Source organism: Cicer arietinum, chromosome 4 (genome assembly GCF_000331145.2).
Source record: "Cicer arietinum cultivar CDC Frontier isolate Library 1 chromosome 4, Cicar.CDCFrontier_v2.0, whole genome shotgun sequence".
In the NCBI taxonomy this organism is placed as follows: Eukaryota; Viridiplantae; Streptophyta; class Magnoliopsida; order Fabales; family Fabaceae; genus Cicer; species Cicer arietinum.
This window is the reverse complement of record NC_021163.2, coordinates 47476653-47501620: the sequence shown is the minus strand read 5'-3', so window position 1 is coordinate 47501620 and position 24968 is coordinate 47476653. Positions and strand designations below refer to the sequence as shown.

At 30.2% G+C, this 24968-nt stretch overlaps 2 protein-coding genes and 2 pseudogenes across 3 annotated transcripts in view; all 4 read left to right on the top strand.

Annotated features, from left to right (window-relative positions):
• Positions 1–2299, top strand: part of LOC101510593 (uncharacterized) — a 3414-nt gene extending 1115 nt beyond the window's left edge. For both annotated transcript variants that reach the window (XM_004497752.4, XM_027333481.2), the window contains exons 2-3: positions 62–1425; positions 1772–2299. In XM_004497752.4, coding sequence (XP_004497809.1) covers positions 166–1425; positions 1772–1939 — 1428 coding nt within the window. In that variant the 5' untranslated portion in view covers positions 62–165 and the 3' untranslated portion in view covers positions 1940–2299. The remainder of the gene's footprint in view (positions 1–61; positions 1426–1771) is intronic.
• Positions 2300–9281: 6982 nt separating this feature from the next.
• On the top strand, positions 9282–10839 carry LOC101513790 (sugar transport protein 10-like; annotated as a pseudogene).
• A 7569-nt stretch (positions 10840–18408) lies between these two features.
• LOC105851942 (sugar transport protein 10-like) lies at positions 18409–22654 on the top strand. The gene is made up of 3 exons (XM_073367400.1): positions 18409–18867; positions 19239–19367; positions 22622–22654. Exons 1-3 carry the CDS (start codon positions 18409–18411, stop codon positions 22652–22654), a joined length of 621 nt encoding a protein of 206 aa, XP_073223501.1.
• Positions 22655–23930: 1276 nt separating this feature from the next.
• LOC101514135 (sugar transport protein 11-like) overlaps positions 23931–24968 on the top strand; it is a 1990-nt pseudogene continuing 952 nt past the window's right edge.

Sequence of the window (24968 nt, the reverse complement as noted above, 5' to 3'; positions counted from 1 at the left end):
CAGCAGAAACCAATTTCTTTTGTTGTGTCATCTTATTTATTTTTTTGTTTTATTTTTTCAGGATAATAATCTTATATATAATGCTTCGTTTCTAGTTGAAGGAAGATTAATGTGAGAAACATTTTCTTACCTTATGATGCATAAATAGTTTGATTGAATTACAAGATGGTAAAGATTCATCATAATGGCCATGGTAAAAAGGATTCATTGTATGAAGAATATTCAGCATCTCAATTAAAAAAGTTGGTTAAAAACATTATCAAATCTCAAAATAGTAGTTTTTTATTAAAGGGTTTATTTTTCCTACTTGTTCATGGAAACAATAGAATTCCAAAATATGTAGCAAGTGTTGATGATACTAATGTAATGGAGAAATTGAATTTAGGTGCAATGATGAAAAGTGAGAGTATGGAAAATATATTGAATAGTTCTCTACTTCATAAGTTTGGTGATTTAGAAAGTAATGAAAATTTCAACAATATCATATCTTATAACTCTATTGAAATGGAAACAGCAATGATGCAAAACATTGGTTCTATTTCTAATACCAAGTCAAATTGTTTTGGTTGTTTTTCTTCAACTTCTTTGATTCTGCCTAAAGGAATGCTCCGATGCACTTGGAAACAAGGTATCCCTCATTTTGTATTTTGTGGAGATGAAAGTAAGGAAATTTATGTTGCAAAATTGAGTAAGGTAGAGAAAAAATATGATGAAGGTTTGGATTATATTTATTTGATTCATTTGATCAAAGGTTGTCAAAAGGGTAGTGAGATTTTTGACAATGATTTGCAAGTTGTTGGTAAGATGAATGTATCAACAATTTTCACTTTGTGCCATGATAATAATTCAACAATAATGGAAACACATTTTGTGTTATTTGGTGACATTGAAATTGATGACAAAGAAATTCACAATTCAAGTCATTCTCTTTGGAAGAAGAAAGTAGCAAAAGTGTTCAAAACTAGTCCATCATCATCAAAACAAATAAAGAATTGTCCAAATAAGTATGAGCCACAATCATATGGTATAAATGATATCAATTTATTAGAAAAAAATGTTGCAGCAAATTTTGAGGTTGCTGCTATTGTTGTCAAAGAAAAACTTCCATTTGATGGAGTAGGAGGTTGGGGTGTGAAATTTCTCAACAAATTGCCTTGTGAAGAAATTGATGGTAGGAAAAATGAGGATTGCTCAAATAGCATGAACATTATTGTACCAAAAGGGGTTCATGGTGGACCAAGAAATGAAAATGGTGGGCCATCAAGTCTTATAGATAGATGGAAATGTGGTGGATCTTGTGATTGTGGTGGTTGGGATGAGGGATGTCCCTTGACTGTATTTCAAAGAAGATCTACCAATTTGGAGATTCTTTCTCACGTTCATCATATGCTTGGAGATTACAACCCACTTGATATTGTTACTCTGGTTAGTACTTTTTTCTTATTCTCTTTGAATTGTGAAATGTTAAAATTTGTTTAGATAAATACCTTATTTTACAATAACAAAGTTTTCTAAACTATAAAGTATCAACACTAATAGAAACACTTTTAGTAGCTTAAGAAAATATAACTACATGTGTCAGCTCATATTCATGTTGGTCACCAGACAAACCTTTAATTTCGAAGTGTTATAAACTTTTCTTAAAATAGATATATTTTAGTTTCTATGAAACTATAATCTTATATGCATTTCCCTCATTTTGTTTAACAAAATGTAATGATTTGTATTTAAGAAAATTAAATGAGATGATTGTACCCTTCTTTAAATGTAGGATTCAAGCAATTTCAGCTCCAAATTGAGGATGGTGAATATCAATAATGGCTTATATTTTGTTCATTTTCAACCTCCATTATCTGCATTACAATCTTTTTCCATTGCTATTGCGATTATTCATTCGCAGAGTCCTTCTCTTCGGCTTTACACTGCACAGAAGCTATGATAATCAAATACACAATTTGATTAGAAAATATAAGTGGATATATGAATCGGGTTTTTCATTTTTTTTTATGGTTGTTCCTTTCAATTAATTAATTCATAGAAAAAAAATTTGTTGAAGGGGGTGGAATGTTAAGGGTTTGTTATTGTGATGAAAATTTGGTAAATCCTAGGTGAGATTTATGGTTGATGATGAAAAGAAAGTGTGATTAGCCCTTAATGTGATCCTTAACTATTTGAATAAAGCAATCGAATAATAAATCACAATACTTAAATTTGAATAATGACGCAACAATGATCTTGATTATGCAGCTATGTAAACCAAAAAGAAAAAGGTTGAAAATTACCTCACAAAATTACTTTAGTCTGTCTACATTTTTTATGTCAACATAATTTCTTAATTCTTCTTAATAATTAATAATATAAAGTAATTCAAATATGAAAAAGACACAAGTGAATACATATTTAGTGAAGGATAGGATTTAGTTTTATGGAGCAGTCAATTTTACAAGCCACTAATTATTGGTCCGGTCCACGTGTTGGAGGGGTAAAAAATTTCAAAGATCTACTATTAAAATTTTATAGGTTTAGGTGGGTCTATGGGTCCAATTTTTTTAAAAAAAAAAAATTGATATTTTTTTGAAAAAAAATTTTGAAATTTTTTTTCGAGAAACAAATTTTTTTGATAAAAAAAAAAGTTAATTTCTTTTAATAATTTTTTTGATTCGATAAAAAAAAATCGATTTTTTAAAAAAAAATAATTTTTTGATTTTGCTCATTAAATTTTTTCGAGAAAAAAATATTTTAGATTTTTTTGAGAATTTTTCTAATATTTTTTTTCGAGAAAAATAAATATAAAATTTTTTTCAAAAAAACATCTCAATTAACAAAACATTCAGCGTATAAGCTTCTTGAGTCCCCTCACTTAATCCCACAGAAAGTAGAGAAATAATGGGTCGGGGTCTTAAAAAATTTATTTCACCATAATAATATTAGGAGCTTAGTATGAGATTTTAGAGAGGGGACTTGAAACTTTGGAACATTATTGACAACTCTATCCGTATGTAATGATAAAGTTCAATCCCCGATTTTTTTTTTATGGGATTCAACCCCCAAAATTAACCTCAATTATTTTGGTTTATTGCTTTATTATAAACTAAATTCATTTTGTTTTAGTCTTTTAACTTATTTTATGTTTTATTTTGATCTCATAATTATTTTTTGTTATGTTTTAACTTTTGAATTATATTTCTGTTAGTCAAATTGGTTTTCTCTATTAGCTTTTCTAAAATACAAAATTAACTTTTGTTTACTTGTTATTTGGAGTGGAAGAAGTGAAACTAAAATGAAATCAAAAACTAAGTTAAGGAACCTAAAGTGTTTTTTTTTTTCTTTTTAAATATAAAAAACATCTTAAATTATATTTTTAAGATTCTGATCATTTTGTGAACTAACAAGTGTTTTTGAGTGTTTCTAAATTGATAACAACAATTGGTTTGAATTTAAGTATATCTTATTCACAAAAGAACAAAATGTCACTCAAAAATACATAGAAAAAACGTTCTAATTAATGTAGAAGAACGTTCTCCTTGTTGAGTTTTCATGATAAAATATTCTTTCTTATATGATTCTAAGTCAACTCACTAATTGATGAGGAATAATTTTAAAGTTGAAGTCATTTCAAGAATATCGCATTTAAAACATCTTGGTTGAACAAGCATAATTGAAGAATATTAAAAGAACATCCAACATTGTTTCCAAATTTTATTTAGATCAATATGAGCAAACCAACTCACATTTTGACAAGCACATGATGGTTTACGTTTTTTGAAAGAACATTATTTTTGTTTTACCCCTTATAAACACAAAAAGACAAAAACAAAGTACATGCAAGTACAAGTGGTGGTTGAAACTTTTTCCCTTCCCCATGCTCCAATAGAAAAATATCTTGTAGATTTCGAAGCTACCTTTTCTTCACAAAAATCATAAGAACGTTTTTCTCAAGATGAAAATGTTCTATTTGAATTGCACTAAAACATGAAGACAACCCATCAAAGATATTGGTTTTTTAGATTCTTGTATCAAACAACTCTTTTATCCATCAGCAAACTAAAGCTCTCCTCATTTATAAATATGAATGAATGCTGAACATGAAGAGTAAGAGTCTAAGCTACAAATAATAAATTACTTATTTTACTCTCAATTTACTCACAAAGCTCTCTTTTTATTATACACACTTCAGTTTCAAATCTATAAATTCGAGCTCCATATTTTTGAGTGTGATGATAAATTCCACTTCTGAAATTTATCTTTGAGTTTTCATAAGCAAATAACCCATAAACTTACTCATATACTTGTAAAAAATCTCTCAAAGTTTTTCATTTGTGATTGTTGAGAGTGAGTTTGTGTAAGGTCTAGTTATACTGAGTTGGTAAGTCCGTTGAGGTTGTGATAATACAAGTTGTAAGCTTATTTTGTTTTAGATCAAGTTGTGATCTAAAGAAAATTGTAAAAGTGTTCAAATAATGTTCTCTTCTGCAAGCTAGTGGAAAATCTCATAGGATGTGAAGACTAGACATGGGCAAAGATTAAGAATGAACCATAATAAATTTATGTCTGATTCTCTTTACCTTAATCTTTTACTTTTGCACAGTGATCACACTACATCATTGTCATTTACATTTCATTATATACTTGTGATAAAAAAGTTATCTTTTTTTTAAACTAATATTCTTATTCAAGTGAAAACTTGATATAATTGTTTTTTATTTAAAATTTTATGAAGTCACAATTTAAATCCCTCTTTTCTTGTGACACAATATTCTATTTCATACATATATATCATAGGAACTCCCGAAGAGCTTCCAAAATCTGGAGATTGCTTTAAGAAAGAGTTTGAGATGAAGGACTTGGGAAAGACAAAGTTTTGCCTAGGATTACAAATTGAGCATTTGAACAATGAAATATTTATACATCAAGAAGCTTATATAGAAAAGTGATAAAATGTTTCTATACGGGAAAATCTCATCCATTGTGTGCTGTAATGATTGTGGGTTCACTAGATATGGATAAAGGTCATTTCATACCTCGAAAGGATGATAAAGAACTATTTGGTTTTGAAGTAGCATATCTTAGTGCGACTAGGGCACTGGTGTATCTTGCTAATTATACATGTTGTGATATACCATTTTCTATCAATCTATAAGCAAGATTTAGTTCTTCACCTACACAGAGATAATAGAATAAAGTCACACATATACTTCATTAACTTTATAGATACGATGAACTCGGATTTATTTTATTCTAAAGTACCTAAACTAGAATTAATTGGTTATGTTGATTGTTTGTCAAATCCTCATAATGTTAGATTATAAAGAGGTTACTTATTTATATGTGGTGGTACAACCATTTCATGGAGATATGTGAAACATACCATATAAGCAACATAAACAAATCATGCATAACATTAAGCACTACACGGGGCAGGTCAAAAATGTGTTTGGTTGAGGTTAATAATTCAACACATACAAGACACTTGTGGTTTGTCTTTCGGAAGAACGAATAAAACAATCATTTGCGAAGATAATACTGCATGCATTGCTTGGTTGAAAAAGGATACATGAAAGGAGATATGACAAAACACATTTTCTCCAAAGTTCTTCTTCACTCACTATCTCTAGAAGAGTGGAAATATAAACATTCAAAAAAATCGTTCGTGTGATAGTCTTGCAGATCTTTTCACAAGATCACTCCCAGGTAGCACTTTTGAACAACTAATACAAACGATTGGTCTTTGTCGTCTGAAAGACGACTATGTGGTTCAGTGGGAGAAATAAATTCTTGCAACTCTTACAAAAGGATATTGTTCTCTTTTTCTTTCACTAGAATAGTTTCCTATTGACTCTTTTCTAGTATGGTTATAATGAAACATATCGTAGATGGACATTGTCAGACTTGTAGGAAAATAACACTTATTTAAGTTATATTTAGCTATGTTTTGTACTAAAATGTTGTTGTTGAGTCCATCTACATCTTTTTATTTATGAATAAAAGTACAAGGATTGCATTTTCACGATTAAATTATTTTTATTTATTTCATGTGTAAAAATTGTCAAAATTGGAGACATAAAATTTCTCTGCCTTTCGTATAGTTGGGCAACTGCACCGCCTTCATAATTTAAAAAGAACTCAGAATTTGACAAAACTTTTTATTTGACTCCTTGAGTGGTTTGAGAAATATTTTTCTGAATGAAAAAGATTAAATTTCATTATTTTAACAATATAGTTATTTTTGTCTTAAAAAAAGTATAAATGTGAGTCGGTTGTATTTTTGTTCCTTGGTAAATGTATTGTTAGTTGAGTGGAAATATTTGTTTAGTCACAGTCATAAATAAATAGTATTCGGACACACTGACACCAAAATATATATCATTTAATTATTTCAAAAATAAACGTAATTTTATTCTCTTATCTTTTTCCCTTATGCTTTGAATAATATGAAATTGAGGTTGTGTATTATTTGATAAGCAAGAAAAAGAAGTAAACCCCCAAAATAAATTTGAGGTGGCTGAACCCTATGTATGAAAGTGAGAAAATATGATTTAGGGTGTGTTTGAGTTATATAATGAGTTATTTTTAAATAAATAACTTTGAATTGAAGTTAAATTTTTTATTAAATTTGTTTGAATAGTAAAGTTAAGAAAAATTTAAATTGAATTAAAGTTTCAAGACATATTTGACCAAGTTAAGCATCATTGGATTGAAGGCTTTAATTTAAGCAAGTTTTAGATGTGCTTTAGTTGAGTTGTTGTGATACTATTAGGAGGTAAGAGCTCATTCCATGTTTTATTTTCACAAATAGGAATTTTTCAATGTGTTGATGATTGTATTTTTGAATTATGTTATTGATATGGAAGTGCGCTCAGTACTGATAACATCTGTGAAATATATAATGATAATTATTAGTGTTTGAATGAGTGTTAAAAGAAGGTCTTTCAATAATTGTATTTACATAATTTAGTAAAGTGTTAGAAAATGCTCATGCATTCATAGTTGCGTGTGACATTCCATAGAGTTGAAAACCCGCTAATTGTTTTTCGGAGGGACTGCCACATCCTTGCCGAGGTTATTGAGTTATGGCTGTCCAAATAGACTTCATATTGGATCAAGAGGATATGTTGACAAGAGGTCCACACCCCTTACAGGGGGTGATAAATTCCAAAATCACATGCACATGCATATAGACATTGTATTGGGTGCTTTAACACATGAATCATGTTTCATACCATGTTAAATATGCATACTTTATTAATTTTTATATATGCTTCATAATTGCTAAATGATAATTGTTAATTTTGGTTGGTGACCTTTTATCTTTTATGGATTCTGAAGTAGTAATGTCGATTTACAAGGAATGGGGTTTGAATTGTAAATCTTCCTATTTAAAAAGTCCTGAAAAACTTAAGAATTTAACTCAAGAATGATATTGGTTTAGAAAACACAAAACGGAGAACGTTCTTGGTTTTTACCAGAAAACGGAGAACGTTCTTAGTTAGCTTGAAAAATAGAAATCCAATTTAGGTTTTAATTCAAGTAATTAATCAAGCTTAATAAATAAGAAGATAAGAGAAAGAATACCACACACGGATGTATCCTGGTTCACCCAACTTGGGCAACGTCTAGTCCTCACAGCTGTGAGTTTTTCCACTAAGTGTTTAAAACATCGAACCTTCTTGGTTTTACAGCACCTAATTCAGATCAGCCTTGATCTATTATAAGCTCTACTTCTTTCTACCCAAAAAGAGATTTAATCAATTCATCTATCAGCCTCGATAGGATTTCAAACAATTTATTCGAACTATACTAAACTCTTATAGTTTGAGTTTTAGAATAATGATGAGATTGTTTTGAAATAATTTGAGATGTCTCAACTCTTGTTTGAGATTCAACTCATTACAAAGAATTCAGTACAATAATAACAAAGTAATGTGTATAATCAGAACCGAATCTTTCTTTGAGAAAATGAGAATTTCAAGTATATGAATGTGAATGATTTGTAAGTCTTGATAGCACTTGAACTTCTGCAATTATCCTGAGCATTGTCTTTTCTTTTATATGTGTTTTGGAGCATTTAATGATGGTCAAAAGAGTTGTTGGTAGTGCTCTGTCTTTTTTACCAAAACTAATATATGTGAATAAAAATAATCAACCTTTGAATACTTTTTGAATTCTGTTTGACTGGGCTGATTTATTCGCTCTTTGATCAGATTTATTTCGTGTTTAATGATCCTTTATGCTTCTCATAAATTTGTTGATGCTAAGTCATTGATCTGGAGACTTGATTCTGTTTAAATCAGTTTGGAGAATTATGATGAATTTCTGCATAGATAAGGAGTTTGATACTAAAATTCTGCAGAGTTATGGAGATTGATAATCGATCTGAACTGTCAGTCTTGTACTTTCTGGAGATTGATGATCAATCTTGAGGTTCAGTGTTTGGTCATTCTGGACGACTTCCTGATCAATCTGGATGACTTTGTACAGACCAAGATTGATTAACTTTCTTGGCAGTTAAGCTGGAGAAGGTTCATACTTGTTTTAACTTGTTTGATTCATGAGGCTTGTTTGATCATTCGAATGTCTTTTTTAACTAGAATGGATCCTTCTTGTTCCTTGCTAACTGATAGCATTAGCATGAAATTCAGAGGCAAAATCTTTTCTGAACTAGTGGAGATTGATTAATCTTGAGGCTGTGATGATCAGTCTTGATCTTGGAGAACATTATCTGTTTTATCCAGAATGTTCTTGTTTCTTTATATGTTCAGTTTATATCTGATTTCCTTACTTTGCTTGATTCATATCTTTGAATTAATTCACTAAAAACACAAGTTAAATTAACATAACATTATAGAATCATAATTAACATTCTTAATTAACCTTTGTTTATTCTCATCAAAAATTTAATTTGAGAGTTTGTCTTAACAAACTTTGGGTGATGTCCTTAAACGATGTGGACCTATACGCTCTAAAGGATCACACGCACAACAAAGGTGTCTAGGGACTTTCTAGAGAGGCATTGCCTACTTCCTGGGAATTCACCCTGCCTGATTAGGAAGAGTTGTTTACACGGGTAAATTAGTTGAGACATAGTTGCGAGATGGAGCGGTGTTCCATGTAGGGGTGACTCATGAAGGCATGGAGCTTCTAATACTATCACACATGGTGTTAAAAACGCATTGGAATGACATGATTGAGGATCATAGGGTGGCTATTCCAGAGCGGTAGGCACTAACACCTCCTTATGTTCCACTGAGTGTGGCAAAACCTATTATGCATCCAGGTAATTGATGGATATTTCTCTTATTAATGCAGAGGTTGTTATCCTTGTGGATGCTACTTTTTTTTCCTCTACCGGTGGTGATCCATCAGTCATTTTCAGGGCGGAGATTGAGACGTGTTATCGGGAATAAACAAATGGTTTCCTTTCTGCAGACCTAAAACCTATATTGGATAGTCATTTCTATGAGATACCTGCACCAGATATCTTGATCATGGATGGCCACAAAGGAGATGGACCTAAATGAGTCATAGGGTGATACTAAGGTATCTTCATGAGGGGTTATCTCTATGTTGACTTGCCTAAAGTTTAGGGTTGTCCTTGCTACTATAGTGTTGTCCCATGATCAAATTAGGATGCAATGTACATGGCTGCCTTTTTACTTTTGGATTTTGAGGAGCACTTAATATGGGCTTCCAAATGATGATTACAATTGATATCCTAATGCAAACCTTATCAATTATGGGACTTCCAAGCACGAAAATGGATGGAGAATTTCCTTGGGTATAGGAGTTGTACCTGCAATTTTGTTGTGTTTGGGATCCCTTTTCTTGGGTGACACACCTAACTCCTTGATTGAAATAGGTAAACATGATAATGCTAAGATAATGTTGCAAAAGATTCGTGGTATTAAGAATGTTGACGAGGAGTTTCAAGACCTTATAGATGTCAGCGAACAAGCTAAAAAGGTGGAACACCCATGGAAGAACATTGTACAACCAAAATATAGACCATAACTAACTTTTTGTAGTTTAATTCCATTTTTTCAACAATTCACTGGAATTAATGTTATCATGTTTTACGCACATGTCCTGTTCAAGACTTTGGGATTCGGTAATGAAGCTTCCCTTATGTCGGCAGTCATCACAGGAGGCGTCAATGCAATTGCCACATTTGTTTCCATTTTCACTGTAGACAAGTTTGGAAGAAAGATCTTGTTCATTGAAGGTGGAATCCAAATGTTTATTTGCCAGGTAAAGATGACAATTGATTTCTTAAAAATGAGTTTTACCTACACCTAGTATACATGGTTTAAAATATTAATTCTTTCTCCATTTTTCATATGAAAATTATTTACGCATGTAAATGTTTCAACAATCAATTACTTGTAGATTGGTGTTGGAGGAATGAATTCTGCAAAGTTTGGACTAAGTGGTGAAGGCTCAATAACTAAAGGCGAAGCGAACCTCCTCTTATTTATGATATGTGCATATGTTGCAGCTTTTGCCTGGTCTTGGGGTCCATTGGGTTGGTTGGTTCCTAGTGAAATATGTTCGCTTGAAGCTCGGTCTGCAGGTCAAGCTATTAATGTTGGTGTGAACATGTTATTTACATTTTTCATTGCGCAAATCTTTCTCACCTTGCTTTGCCATTTGAAGTTTGGTCTTTTCTTCTTTTTTGCCGGCTTTGTCGTTATTATGACAATCTTCATAGTCTTGTTCTTGATCGAGACAAAGAATGTTCCTATTGAAGAAATGAATAGAGTATGGAAGTCACATTGGTTTTGGGCTAAATTTATTTCTGATGAGGGTGTTCTTGGCGAAGTTAAACACAACATTCCTCGTTAAAGTTTATTAAGATGTAATTTTCAAATTATCAAAGGATGAATGATGAATGGATTGTACTTCATTTGTAGTTGTAATTAAACACTCACAGTGAACTCCTCGTTTTGTTATATATTACAATATATATGTTTGGCTAAAATATCGATTTTGTCTTTTATCTTTTAAAAGACTCATTTGGATCCTTTATTTTTATTAAATATTGCATCTTTTTTCTTTTAATCCTATGTTAGAGTGATTTTAAACCCTCTTAAATGACATCTACGACATGTTAAAAATAATTGACATGGTCGTCTACCTTAAAAAGGATCAATAGTAGACATAGTTGATGACATCAAAGAGAAAGTCAAAAAGAACTTTGAGAAGATATTTCAAGATCTTGATTGTAATCAAATAGGATTGGACGAGATTATGATCTAATATATTTTTTATATTAATAATTTGAATGTCATTACTCCGTTCATAAATTAAAGAAGTTTAAAGAGGTAGTGTGGAGTTGTGAAAGTAATATAAATTCATAGTGCAGTGGTTTAAATTTTAATTTCATTAAGAAAAATTAAGAGTTGTTAAAATAATGTAGTTAATTGCATCCAAGAGTTTCATAATAATGTACAGGGCAGACCATATAAAGTATGTGTGACGGGCAATAATAAAAATAATAATAATATACTATAATATCATCTGTAATATAATATAATTCGTGCGTTAGGCATGTATAATTTATATAATTTTATTTGAATGTGAATTTTTCAAAAAGTTGGAAGGTGATATTGGTGATGTATAATATATCAATTTGACCTGAAAAAGGATTAAATACTTTTAATATTTGAAGTTTATAAGGATTATTGATTGTTAAAAAGTAGAGTAAAAAGTAGAATGGAAATTGAAAAGTTTGTAATAATATGAGCGATTTTCACTCTAAAAATATGATTAAAAAATGATAAGTGATTGTTTGTATACATTTTATTTTGCTTTAAACATTCGGTCATTATAGCTAAAATACTTTCTTCCATAAGAAATAGAATATATATTGTGTAAGCATTTATTTTTATATATAATTATAAATATTGGTTGATATATGATCATTATTTTTATGTTAAATGTACTATTATTTCTTTTTTCCTTTTTATATACTAACTGAATGTACTATTATTTCTTGTATCTTATGCTTTGAATAACTATTTTTTCATTAGAGGTGTTATGTCATGTGTTTCTTTTGAAAACATTTTGATTATATTTTTTTGGAGAGTGTTTTTAGTTTGTGTACTATAACTAATAATAGTGTTTGTTAGCTCTTTTGCCAATATTTTGGGAATCTTCACCATTACAATGTTAAAAAAAAAAAAGGAGGATAATTTGAGACTGTGAACCTAACTCTATTTAGTATAGCCTGTTAACTATAAATTTTTTTTCAATCATATGCATGATTCTAAGATTTGGTTTTTAAATCATAACCTTTTCTAAATACTTAAGAGAAACTTTGGTAAGAGCGCGGAGAGATAGTTGAACTTGATAGATGAATGCTAAATATGTTGCTCTAATTTTCCATTTGGTGTCTGTTGGTATGTTAAGAAACCTTTAAGTATGGTGAATGTATCATAGTAGCATGAAATGTGAGGATTGAGTTTGATCTGATTTGAGGAATTGAGTTTATGTTTGCTTTAACTATTATCCTATTTGGGTTGTGATAATTCTGCATCATATGCATGTTTTTAATTGTTTTTAATCTTTTATTATCTTTGGTGATTAGTCAAATTTTAATAATTTTTTTTTTGTTTCATAATTTGGCTACAATTGTGAATTTTGGTGAGTAATTAACATGACCTATGTGAAGTATCGAAATCATATCTAGAATTATAGATGTCCAAATGAAGTCACCCATTTTTAAATGAAAGCTAAGATCCACAGCTACAACTTTCATGAGGACACCAAAACCAAATTGGGAGTTAAAAGAGATGAAAATAAAGCAACTCAAATTTATGCGCTTGGGACACATTTATGTAATTTGTCAGCTGTTTGGTTTTGTCTAAGTGTGCTTGAGCACCCCTCTCGTTCGCCTTGGAACACGATGCACTGCTCAATATATTATAAAAAAAAATGTGTTTCTATTATATTTTAAGGATCTACTTGCTTGTTTAGTAGAGTGGAACTTGTGTCCTAGCATAGAAAACTTGGAGTAAGCATATTCTAACATCATTGAAGGCGTTTTCTCAAGAATCATTCATGAATATTTGCTTGAGATGAGAAATTCATGACTTTTTAGTCTAGGAATAGATGCAAATGCATGAAACCAATTGATATATTTGCCAAGGAAACAAATCAATACGATAATTCTTGTACATTCAAACTTAACTATAATCTTAAATTAACTAAAAAATTAGGGGTTACATTGAAAGTAAAGGTTCTGTTGCCAAAGAATTAGAGCAAAAATAGTGAAAAGAATTCGATTCCAGTTAAATAAAGGAACTGAATTATCAAGATCAAATTAGGAACCAAGGTTTGATTCAAAGTGACACTCACCCCTGATATTTTTATCATTATAAAGATTAACCCTTTTAATCTTCTTAGTTGAAAAATAAATAAATCAATTTAGAAACTTTTTATTCAATTAAATGTGATTCAATAGTATAATGCAATCATTTTTCCACACTCGATCTTACCATTTTATTATTACTTACAACAATTTTATACACTTACACGCTATCAAATTACAACACTAGTGTATGCTTCTATCAACCTAACTCTACTCTAATCTTCTAAAAATGATTTAGTGCGTCCAAGTCTTTGAGGAATTACACAATCACTAATTGGGAAAAAACACATGTTTCAAAATATTGTTTGAAATGTAAAGATAATTATTAAAAAAAAGAGTATAGAAATATTTAGTTCCAACACAATATGATAAAAAATTTCGAAAGAAAGAATAAATCTTTTAAGCTTTTTTGTAAACTTTCAGAAAATATTGATGTTTATATAGAACAAGAGAAAATTCGGTTATTATGCATTTAGTTGTTATTGTACCAACATAGACTCTAATTCCCTTTCATTGTGTACCGTATGAAAAATATCTATTCTAATTGTACAACCTTGAGAATTTCTAAAGTGATATTTGGAAAAATAATTTTCTTGTTGAAACTATTCATAAAATAATGTCATTTGATATGTTCCTTTTGGTAGATTCAAATATTATCTCAAGAAACACCTACCATGAGATCATGAAAACCATTGTAGACTACCATATACATAGATATCAAATTATGCAACCCCAAAGTATAAGACACATTTGGTGTTGAATGCTTAGAGACTAGACAATTTGTAATAGAGGATCTTTTGTCCAATATGTGAACCTTATCTGATGATATATAATTTGTGCATTTGAATAAACATTAGACGATAAATAATTATTCTATATATTTGTTATAGTAAAAATAATAAAGGAGTGAACATCAGAAGATAAATGATTATTCAATATATTTAATATCATAAAAATAATTAAGGGTTATTGCGTTAGAACCTGTTTGATCTAACATTCCAATGAAGATTAATCACTACTAAATAGTAGTGGATATAAGATACATATATAACAACGTGGTTGCTCCAAATTTCTCAAATGTATATTTGACTTTGTTTGTTTTTTAGAATAAACATCCATTTGGTCACTAAAGTGACGTGCGATATCAATATAGTCTTTGAAGAGAGAAATTATGTCAATCTACATAAATCTTATTTTTGTTAGATATTTTGTTCCCTCAACTAAACTGAGATCCATTTCTTCACCAAGAGGTCTTAAGTTGACTCTATTTTTAACATATCAAGTGTAACAACTCTTTTACTACTTTGGAAATATTTTGAAGATTTAAATAAAAAATAGATTTTTAGAAATTTATGTAACATCAGTGCCCTATTTTTTGGAATAGTTGATTTATGTTTCAAGTTGGAATAAGAAAGTGGTATTTTTAATAAGTCCAAGTGATAAAAGAGAAAACATGTCATATTTTTTTTTCTCTCTCTCTCTTCCTCACGGATACACACTGAAGCATAACCTTTATCTCCTGCATCACAACAACAATTCTTTCTCATTTTCTCTAATAACACTCCAACACACAACCCCTCATTTAATGTTCATCATCTTCATAATGTCTCACTTTTCCTTTTCCTTTTCCTTGCAAATTCCTTCAAAAAAAGCAACAGTCCTCTACCTGCACTCCGACACCTTGCATGTCCATTTCCTCCTTTACAAATGCACTAATTCTCCAAAACCACACTAAAGGAAGATAAGGAGTAGAGTTGGGGAATCTCCAAATTCAAACCAATGCATAGAAAGCAAAATAGGAAAGAGATGAGATGGCAGACAACCTCCACAACTCAGCTCGAATTAAAGTGACTTCTTCTTGGCAAATAATGAGTTCTTTTCTTAGAACAAATTCCACTTTTGCATGAGGGTTTTCTGGGCTCAATTTTAATTTCAATTACTGTTAGAAATTATTTTTTGGGTTTTAAATGATGAGATTCTAAAAGTTGAGGGTGAGCAAAAACTGTGAGGTTTAACATGTAGGAAATGTTTGAAAATCTGCATTTAATTCATTGAAAATCATTTGCATTGGTTGTGTGGATGATTCTACTATTTTAAGAATTAAGGGAATGGGGGTTAAATGAAGTAGACTAATTACTGAGTTAATGTGTTTCCCAACCATCTTTGAACGTTATTCTGCCTTTGATTCTTCTTTATCTCGTCTGCCTCTGATTCTTCTTTATCCCGACTGCCTCTAATTCTTCTTTATTTTGGCTGCCTCTAATTCTTCTTTATTCTGGTTGCCTCTAATTCTTATTTATTTTGTATGCCTATGATCCTTCTCTATTATGGTTGCCTTTGATTCTTCTTTATTTTGGTTGCCTCTGATTTTTCTTTATTATCGTTGCCTTTGATTGTTCTCTATTCAAAATGCCTTTAGTCCAAGTTTTCCTCTAACCGAACTGCCTCTGGTCCAAGTCTTTCCTCTAACCAGGCTGCCTCTTGTCCAAGTGTTTCCCTGACCGAGCTGCCACTGGTCCAAGTCTTCCTCTGACCAAGCTGCCTCTTGTACAAGTCTTCTCGTGATTGGGCTGCCTCTAGTCCCACCCTTCCTCTGATTAAACTGCCTCTAATTCAACTACTTCCTCTAATTAAATATTTACTCTAATTAAGAGTTTCTTTGACGAATGACTTGAAGCTAATCTTATCTTCTATTTTACATATTGTTATTACTGAGTTAATGTGTTTCCCAACCATCTTTGAACGTTATTCTGCCTTTGATTCTTCTTTATCTCGTCTGCCTCCGATTCTTCTTTATCTCGACTGCCTCTAATTCTTCTTTATTTTGGCTGCCTCTGATTCTTCTTTATTCTGGTTGCCTCTAATTCTTATTTATTTTGTATGCCTATGATCCTTCTCTATTATGGTTGCCTTTGATTCTTCTTTATTTTGGTTGCCTCTGATTTTTCTTTATTATCGTTGCCTTTGATTGTTCTCTATTCAAAATTCCTTTGGTCCAAGTTTTCCTCTAACCGAACTGCCTCTGGTCCAAGTCTTCCTTAAACCAGGCTTGTAGTCCAAGTCTTTTCCTGATGCGGTTGCCTTTGGTCCAAGCTTTCCTCTAACCAGGCTGCCTCTTGTCCAAGTTTTTCCCTGACCGAGCTGCCACTGGTCCAAGTCTTCCTCTGACCAAGCTGCCTCTTGTACAAGTCTTCTCGTGATTGGGCTGCCTCTAGTCCCACCCTTCCTCTGATTAAACTGCCTCTAATTCAACTACTTCCTCTAATTAAATATTTACTCTAATTAAGAGTTTCTTTGACGAATGACTTGAAGCTAATCTTATCTTCTATTTTACATATTGTTATGTTAAGGATTAAGTTAATTACTTGAATTTGAGGTGGTAATGATATGCATTGCATACATGAAGTCACATATGCATAATGTCATGACATGCATGGTCCAATGAGGTTACGGTGGGACATTGAGGATTGTTTCTTGTATGAAACAAAAGGTAAAGGAATAACAGTCGAGACGTCAGTGGGGACATGGTCAGACCAACTTTACCAAGAGGTCTTCAATTATCTTGATGACCCACATCAATATAATTGAGGGAACGTTTTCGTACTTTAAGGGGAAAAAAAAGGACATACATATTTTCCAAACTTGAAGAAAAAAGAGGAATACAACATTTTTCTTTACTTTAAGGAAAAATTAAAAGCTAAAGTTAAAGACTATTTTATGAATGAAATTCATGTTCATATCATATTTTATGTTGCATCTAACGAAAAGAATTTGAATTGTCCCTCTTTTTTATAAAATTCACTAAGATTATTATCTCATCCCATATTTTCTTAAGTATTATATCAGATAAAAGGGGTTAGGCTGGATCCAGAAGCATAGATTATAGTTATGTTTTTATATTTTTTGTAAGTACTAATATATTTTGTTATTTAGGTATATGAGAGGATAAATTGTAATGTAAAATATATGTTTTATAGTTACAGTTTATTTTAATGATTGTACTTATGTTAATTTAAAATGATTGCTTATGTAAATTTATTACCATATATATATTTATAAAAATAACCTTATTCATTTTTTGTGGCTTTTCTACTTACCACTCTTTACCTACAACTGGACAACCTGGAAGTTTTTCCTGACTTATTGAATCAATGTTTAGAAAATTATTACAAAAATTTATTGAAGGATATTATAGGAAAAATCATATTATTTTTACAATTATTGCAAAACCTAAGTACACTTTGAAGCATTATAATAAATCTAGCCATCGTAACTAATACCTTCATGAATCGAATAATGGATAAGTAATTCCAATGCATTGAAAATGTATTAGTTGCCCAATATTAAGAACCTTTGCATATATAACAAAAAATTTAAAAGATGTTTTACCATTTTTTTTCCAACAATTTATATTTATTTGTTTTTCTTATGGAACTTATCTTTGTCTATAATGAAAGTAAAATAATTTACTTCTGTAAAGAAAATGAGGGCCATCAATTTCTTTTCGGTTGTGTGGAGAGGATGCTTGATTTGAAAAAAATATTTTAGATTTTTAAATTTGATTACTATTCATAATTATAAAAAATATAAAATATCATTATTTTTAGTTACGAAAAAATAACTATGTGCAATTTGAATCAATTCTTTATATTGAAATTCATCTTCTCACGTATACTCTATAAATTTTATAATTAAGACAAAATACTTTCCTACAAATGTATAAATAACAATTTTATTTAACTTTTGAATGTTATTTTAATAGTTTTATGCTTTTAATTTATTGAGTAAAATATGCCTCGTTCAACCAAATAACTAGATGACAACGTTTTGTTTTTGTTATCCTAAGTTGTTAGGCCAGGACCATAACACCAAATCCAACAATGAAAATTTCATGAATTAATAGATTGTATGTTTACAACAGATAACTTTTTGTTTGTCAAATCTTATCATAAAAACATCAAAACATTATATATTGCGACAATCATTGTTTGAGAACAATATCAAAGAATACCAATAAAAGAAAAAGAGATAATATTAAAAATATGGCAGGAGGAGCATTTGTACCGAGTGGAGGAGGAAGACATCATGAAGGCGAGGTTACTGCCTTTGTGTTGGTGACATGTTTTGTTGCTGCTATGGGAGGTCTTCTATTTGGTTATGACCTTGGTATTACCGGAGGAGTGACTTCTATGGAACCGTTCTTAATCAAGTTCTTTCCATCTGTGTATAAACAAATGAAAGATGAATCTGGAAGCGAGAGTCAATATTGCAAATTTGACAATCAACTCCTCACATTGTTCACATCTTCGTTATACCTTGCAGCATTGGTAGCCTCTTTCTTTGCTTCAATTACAACAAGATTGCTTGGACGTAAACCTTCAATGTTTATAGGTGGTTTGTTTTTCCTTATTGGTGCCTTGCTAAATGGTTTTGCTATAAATGTTGGAATGCTTATCATTGGTCGTTTGTTGCTCGGGTTTGGGGTGGGATACTGCAATCAGGTAATTAAACGATTAACATAATGAACTGTTTAAATTTACTTATCAATTTGCTACCACTTTTGTACAAAATTAGAATCTTAGTAAAGCTAAAAAAGATGCTTGAAATCGGAACCAGCTTTGAGTAGCTTATATTGAAAATTGTTTTTGATAGATTTTTAAATAAATAAAAAAAAGCCATTTCCATCATGATAAACAAACACAAATTAACTTTATTTTTTCTTAAAAATCTAAAATATTGAAGACGAAAATCAGTTTTTAATATTTAACAAATGAGCCCTATTATTTAATTTGTATTCTTTAAACTTTAAATAAACTTTTAGCTAATATAAATGTTTTTCATTTGATTTATTTGTTGTATATGCAACATTCAGTCTGTTCCAGTATATTTATCCGAAATGGCTCCAACAAAGATTAGAGGAGCACTTAATATGGGCTTCCAAATGATGATTACAATTGGTATCCTAATTGCAAACTGTAACACCCCGTTTTTCAAAGCGAGGGTATATATTTTTTTTTTTCTAAAAGTAATTAAAAACGAACAAAGAAATAAATCAGGAAATGCTTTTGGATAAATAATTGAGTCATTATAATGTAATTAAACACTCACAGTGAACTCCTCGTTTTGTTATATATTACAATATATATGTTTGGCTAAAATATCGATTTTGTCTTTTATCTTTTAAAAGACTCATTTGGATCCTTTATTTTTATTAAATATTGCATCTTTTTCCTTTTAATCCTGGCATTAAATGTATGTTAGAGTGATTTTTAACCCTCTTAAATGACATCTACGACATGTCAAAAATAATTGACATGGTCATCTACTTTAAAAAGGATCAATAATTGACAAAGTTGATGACATCAAAGAGAAAGTCAAAAAGAACTTTGAGAAGATATTTCAAGATCTTGATTGTAATCAAATTGGATTGGACGAGATTATGATCAAGTATATTTTTTATATTGATAATTTGAATGTCATTACTCCGTTCATAAATTAAAGAAGTTTAAAGAGATAGTGTGGAGTTGTGAAAGTAATATAAATTCATAGTCTAGTGGTTTAAATTCTAATTTCATTAAAAAAAATTAAGAGTTGTTAAAATAATGTAGTTAATTGCATCCCAAAGTTTCATAATAATGTACGGGGGGCAGACCAGATAAAGTATGTGTGACAGGCAATAATAAAAAAAATAATAATATACTATAATATCATCTATAATATAATATAATTCGTGCTTTAGGCATGTATAATTTATAAAATTTTATTTGAATGTGAATTTTTCAAAGAGTTTGAAGGTGATATTTGTGATCTATAATATATCAATTTGACCTGAAAAAGGATTAAATACTTTTTAATATTTCAAGTTTATAAAGATAATTGATTGTATAAAAGTAGAGTAAAAAGTAGAATGGAAATTGAAAAATTTGTAATAATATGAGCGATTTTTACTCTAAAAATATGATTAAAAAATGATAAGAGATTGTTTGTATACATTTTATTTTGCTTTAAACATTCAGTCATTATAGCTAAAATACTTTCTTCCATAAGAAATTGAATATATATTGTGTATATTTGACTTTGTTTGTTTTTTAGAATAAACACCTATTTGGTCACTAAAGTGACGTGCGATATCAGTATAGTCTTTAAAGAGAGAAATTATGTCAATCTACATAAATCTTATTTTTGTTAGAAATTTTGTTCCCTCAACTCAACTGAGATCCATTTCTTCACCTAGAGTTCTTAAGTTGACTCTATTTTTAACATATCAAGTGTAATAACCCTTTCACTACTTTGGAAATATTTTGAAGATTTAAATAATAAATAGATTTTTAGAAATTTATGTAACATCAGTGCCCTATTTTTTGGAATAGTTGATTTATGTTTCAAATTGGAATAAGAAAGTGGTATTTTTAATAAGTCCAAGTGATAAAAAGAGAAAACATGTCATATTTTTCTCTCTCTCTCTCTCTCTTCCTCACGGATACACACTGAAGCATAACCTTTATCTCCTGCATCACAACAACAATTCTTTCTCATTTTCTCTAAAAACACTCCAACACACAACCCCTCATTTAATGTTCATCATCTTCATAATGTCCCACTTTTCCTTTTCCTCGCAAATTCCTTCAAAAAAAGCAACAGTCCTCTACCTGCACTCCGACACCTTGCATGTCCATTTCCTCCTTTACAAATCCACTAATTCTCCAAAACCACACTAAAGGAAGATAAGGAGTAGAGTTGGGGAATCTCCAAATTCAAACCAATGCATAGAAAGCAGAATAGGAAAGAGATGAGATGGCAGACAACCTCCACAACTCAGCTCGAATTAAAGTGACTTCTTCTTGGCAGATAATGAGTTCTTTTCTTAGAACAAATTTCACTTTTGCATGAGGGTTGTCTGGGCTCAATTTTAATTTCAATTACTGTTAGAATTTATTTTATGGGTTTTAAAAGATGAGATTCTAAAAGTTAAGGGTGAGCAAAAACTGTGAGGTTTAACATGTAGGAAATGTTTGAAAATCTGCATTTAATTCATTGAAAATCATTTGCATTGGTTGTGTGGATGATTCTACTATTTTAAGAATTAAGGGGATGGGGGTTAAATGAAGTAGACTAATTACTGAGTTAATGTGTTTCCCAACCATCTTTGAACGTTATTCTGCCTTTGATTCTTCTTTATCTCGTCTGCCTCCGATTCTTCTTTATCTCGACTGCCTCTAATTCTTCTTTATTTTGGCTGCCTCTGATTCTTCTTTATTCTGGTTGCCTCTAATTCTTATTTATTTTGTATGCCTATGATCCTTCTCTATTATGGTTGCCTTTGACTCTTCTTTATTTTGGTTGCCTCTGGTTTTTCTTTATTATCGTTGCCTTTGATTGTTCTCTATTCAAAATGCCTTTGGTCCAAGTTTTCCTATAACCGAACTGCCTCTGGTCCAAGTCTTCCTTAGACCAGGCTTGTAGTCCAAGTCTTCTCCTGATGCGGTTGCCTTTGGTCCAAGCTTTCCTCTAACCAGGCTGCCTCTTGTCCAAGTTTTTCCCTGACCGAGCTGCCACTGGTCCAAGTCTTCCTCTGACCAAGCTGCCTCTTGTACAAGTCTTCTCGTGATTGGGCTGCCTCTAGTCCCACCCTTCCTCTGATTAAACTGCCTCTAATTCAACGACTTCCTCTAATTAAATATTTACTCTAACTAAGAGTTTCTTTGACGAATGACTTGAAGCTAATCTTATCTTCTATTTTACATATTGTTATGTTAAGGATTAAGTTAATTACTTGAATTTGAGGTGGTAATGATATGCATTGCATACATGAAGTCACATATGCATAATGTCATGACATGCATGGTCCAATGAGGTTACGGTGGGACATTGAGGATTGTTTCTTGTATGAAACAAAAGGTAAAGGAATAACAGTCGAGACGTCAGTGGGGACATGGTCAGACCAACTTTACCAAGAGGTCTTCAATTATCTTGATGACCCACATCAATATAATTGAGGGAACGTTTTCGTACTTTAAGGGGAAAAAAAAGGACATACATATTTTCCAAACTTGAAGAAAAAAGAGGAATACAACATTTTTCTTTACTTTAAGGAAAAATTAAAAGCTAAAGTTAAAGACTATTTTATGAATGAAATTCATGTTCATATCATATTTTATGTTGCATCTAACGAAAAGAATTTGAATTGTCCCTCTTTTTTTATAAAATTCACTAAGATTATTATCTCATCCCATATTTTTTTAAGTATTATATCAGATAAAAGGGATTAGGCTGGATCCAGAAGCATAGATTATAGTTATGTTTTTATATTTTGTGTAAGTACTAATATATTTTGTTATTTAGGTATATGAGAGGATAAATTGTAATGTAAAGTATATGTTTTATAGTTACAATTTATTTTAATGATTGTACTTATGTTAATTTAAAATGATTGCTTATGTAAATTTATTACCATATATATATTTATAAAAATAACCTTATTCATTTTTTGTGGCTTTTCTACTTACCACTCTTTACCTACAACTGGACAACCTGGAAGTTTTTCCTGACTTATTGAATCAATGTTTAGAAAATTATTACAAAAATTTATTGAAGGATATTATAGGAAAAATCATATTATTTTTACAATTATTGCAAAACCTAAGTACACTTTGAAGCATTATAATAAATCTAGCCATCGTAACTAATACCTTCATGAATCGAATAATGGGTAAGTAATTCCAATGAATTGAAAATGTATTAGTTGCCCAATATTAAGAACCTTTGCATATATAACAAAAAATTTAAAAGATGTTGTACCATTTTTTTTCCAACAATTTATATTTATTTGTTTTTCTTATGGAACTTATCTTTGTCTATAATGAAAGTAATTTAATTTATTTCGGTAAAAAAAATGAGGACCATCAATTCCTTTTCCGTTGTGTGGAGAGGATGCTTGATTTGAAAAAATTATTTCACATTTTTAATTTTGATTACTATTCATAATTATAAAAAATGTAAAAATATCATTATTTTTACTTACGAGAAATAACTATGTTTATGTTTGAATCAATTCTTTATATTGAAATTCATCTTCTCACGTATACTCCATAAATTTTATAATTAAGACAAAATACTTTCTTACAAATGTATAAATAACAATTTTATTTAACTTTTGAATGTTATTTTAATAGTTTTATGCTTTTAATTTATTGAATAAAATATGCCTCTTAATCTATGTACGGGATAGTAGGAACAATATAATATTATACAAAATAATATTTTTAAGGATAATAATGTACTGAAAACCACAATTTACATTTTAATACCGGCATAAAAAACGTCAACCAAATAACTAGATGACAACATTTTGTTTTTGTTATCCTAAGTTGTTAGGCCAGGACCATAACACCAAATCCAACAACGAAAATTTCATAAATTAATAGATTGTATGTTTACGACAAATAACTTTTTGTTTGTCAAATCTTATCATAAAAACATCAAAACATTATATAATGCGACAATAATTGTTCAAGAACAATATCAAAGATTACCAATAAAAGAACAAAGAGATAATATTAAAAATATGGCAGGAGGAGCATTTGTACCGAGTGGAGGAGGAAGACATCATGAAGGTGAGGTTACTGCCTTTGTGTTGGTGACGTGTTTTGTAGCTGCTATGGGAGGTCTTCTATTTGGTTATGACCTTGGTATTACCGGAGGAGTGACTTCTATGGAACCGTTCTTAATCAAGTTGTGTATAAACAAATGAAAGATGAATCTGGAAGTGAGAGTCAATACTGCAAATTTGACAATCAACTCCTCACATTGTTCACATCTTCGTTATACCTTGCAGCATTGGTAGCCTCTTTCTTTGCTTCAATTACAACAAGATTGCTTGGACGTAAACCTTCAATGTTTATAGGTGGTTTGTTTTTCCTTATTGGTGCCTTGCTAAATGGTTTTGCTATAAATGTTGGAATGCTTATCATTGGTCGTTTGTTGCTCGGTTTTGGGGTGGGATACTGCAATCAAGTAATTAAACGATTAACATAAGGAACTGTTTAAACTTACTTATCAATTTGCTATCACTTTTGTACAAAATTAGAATCTTAGTAAAGCTAAAAAAATGTTTGAAATCGGAACCAGCTTTGAGTAGCTTATATTGAAAATTATTTTTGATAGATTGATTAAAAAAAAAAAAAAAAAAGCCATTTCCATCATGATAAACACAAATTAACTTTAGTTTTTCTTAAAAATCGAAAATATTGAAGACGAAAACCAGTTTTAAATCTATTACAAATGAGCCCTATTATTTAATTTGTATTCTTTAAACTTTAAATAAACTTTTAGCTAATATAAATGTTTTTCATTTGATTTATTTGTTGTATATGCAACATTCAGTCTGTTCCAGTATATTTATCCGAAATGGCTCCAACAAAGATTAGAGGAGCACTTAATATGGGCTTCCAAATGATGATTACAATTGGTATCCTAATTGCAAACTGTAACACCCCGTTTTTCAAAGCGAGGGTATATATTTTTTTTTTTCTAAAAGTAATTAAAAACGAACAAAGAAATAAATCAGGAAATGCTTTTGGATAAATAATTGAGTCATTATAAT

Excerpts from the sequence above, each read along its gene's own strand:
- LOC105851942 (XM_073367400.1), top strand. The coding sequence starts at position 18,409 with ATGGCAGGAGGAGCATTTGTACCGAGTGGAGGAGGAAGACATCATGAA. Across the intron at positions 18,868-19,238 it reads GGGTGGGATACTGCAATCAG|TCTGTTCCAGTATATTTATC; the intron begins GTAATTAAACGA and ends TGCAACATTCAG. Across the intron at positions 19,368-22,621 it reads CCCCGTTTTTCAAAGCGAGG|ATAAAAGGGATTAGGCTGGA; the intron begins GTATATATTTTT and ends GTATTATATCAG.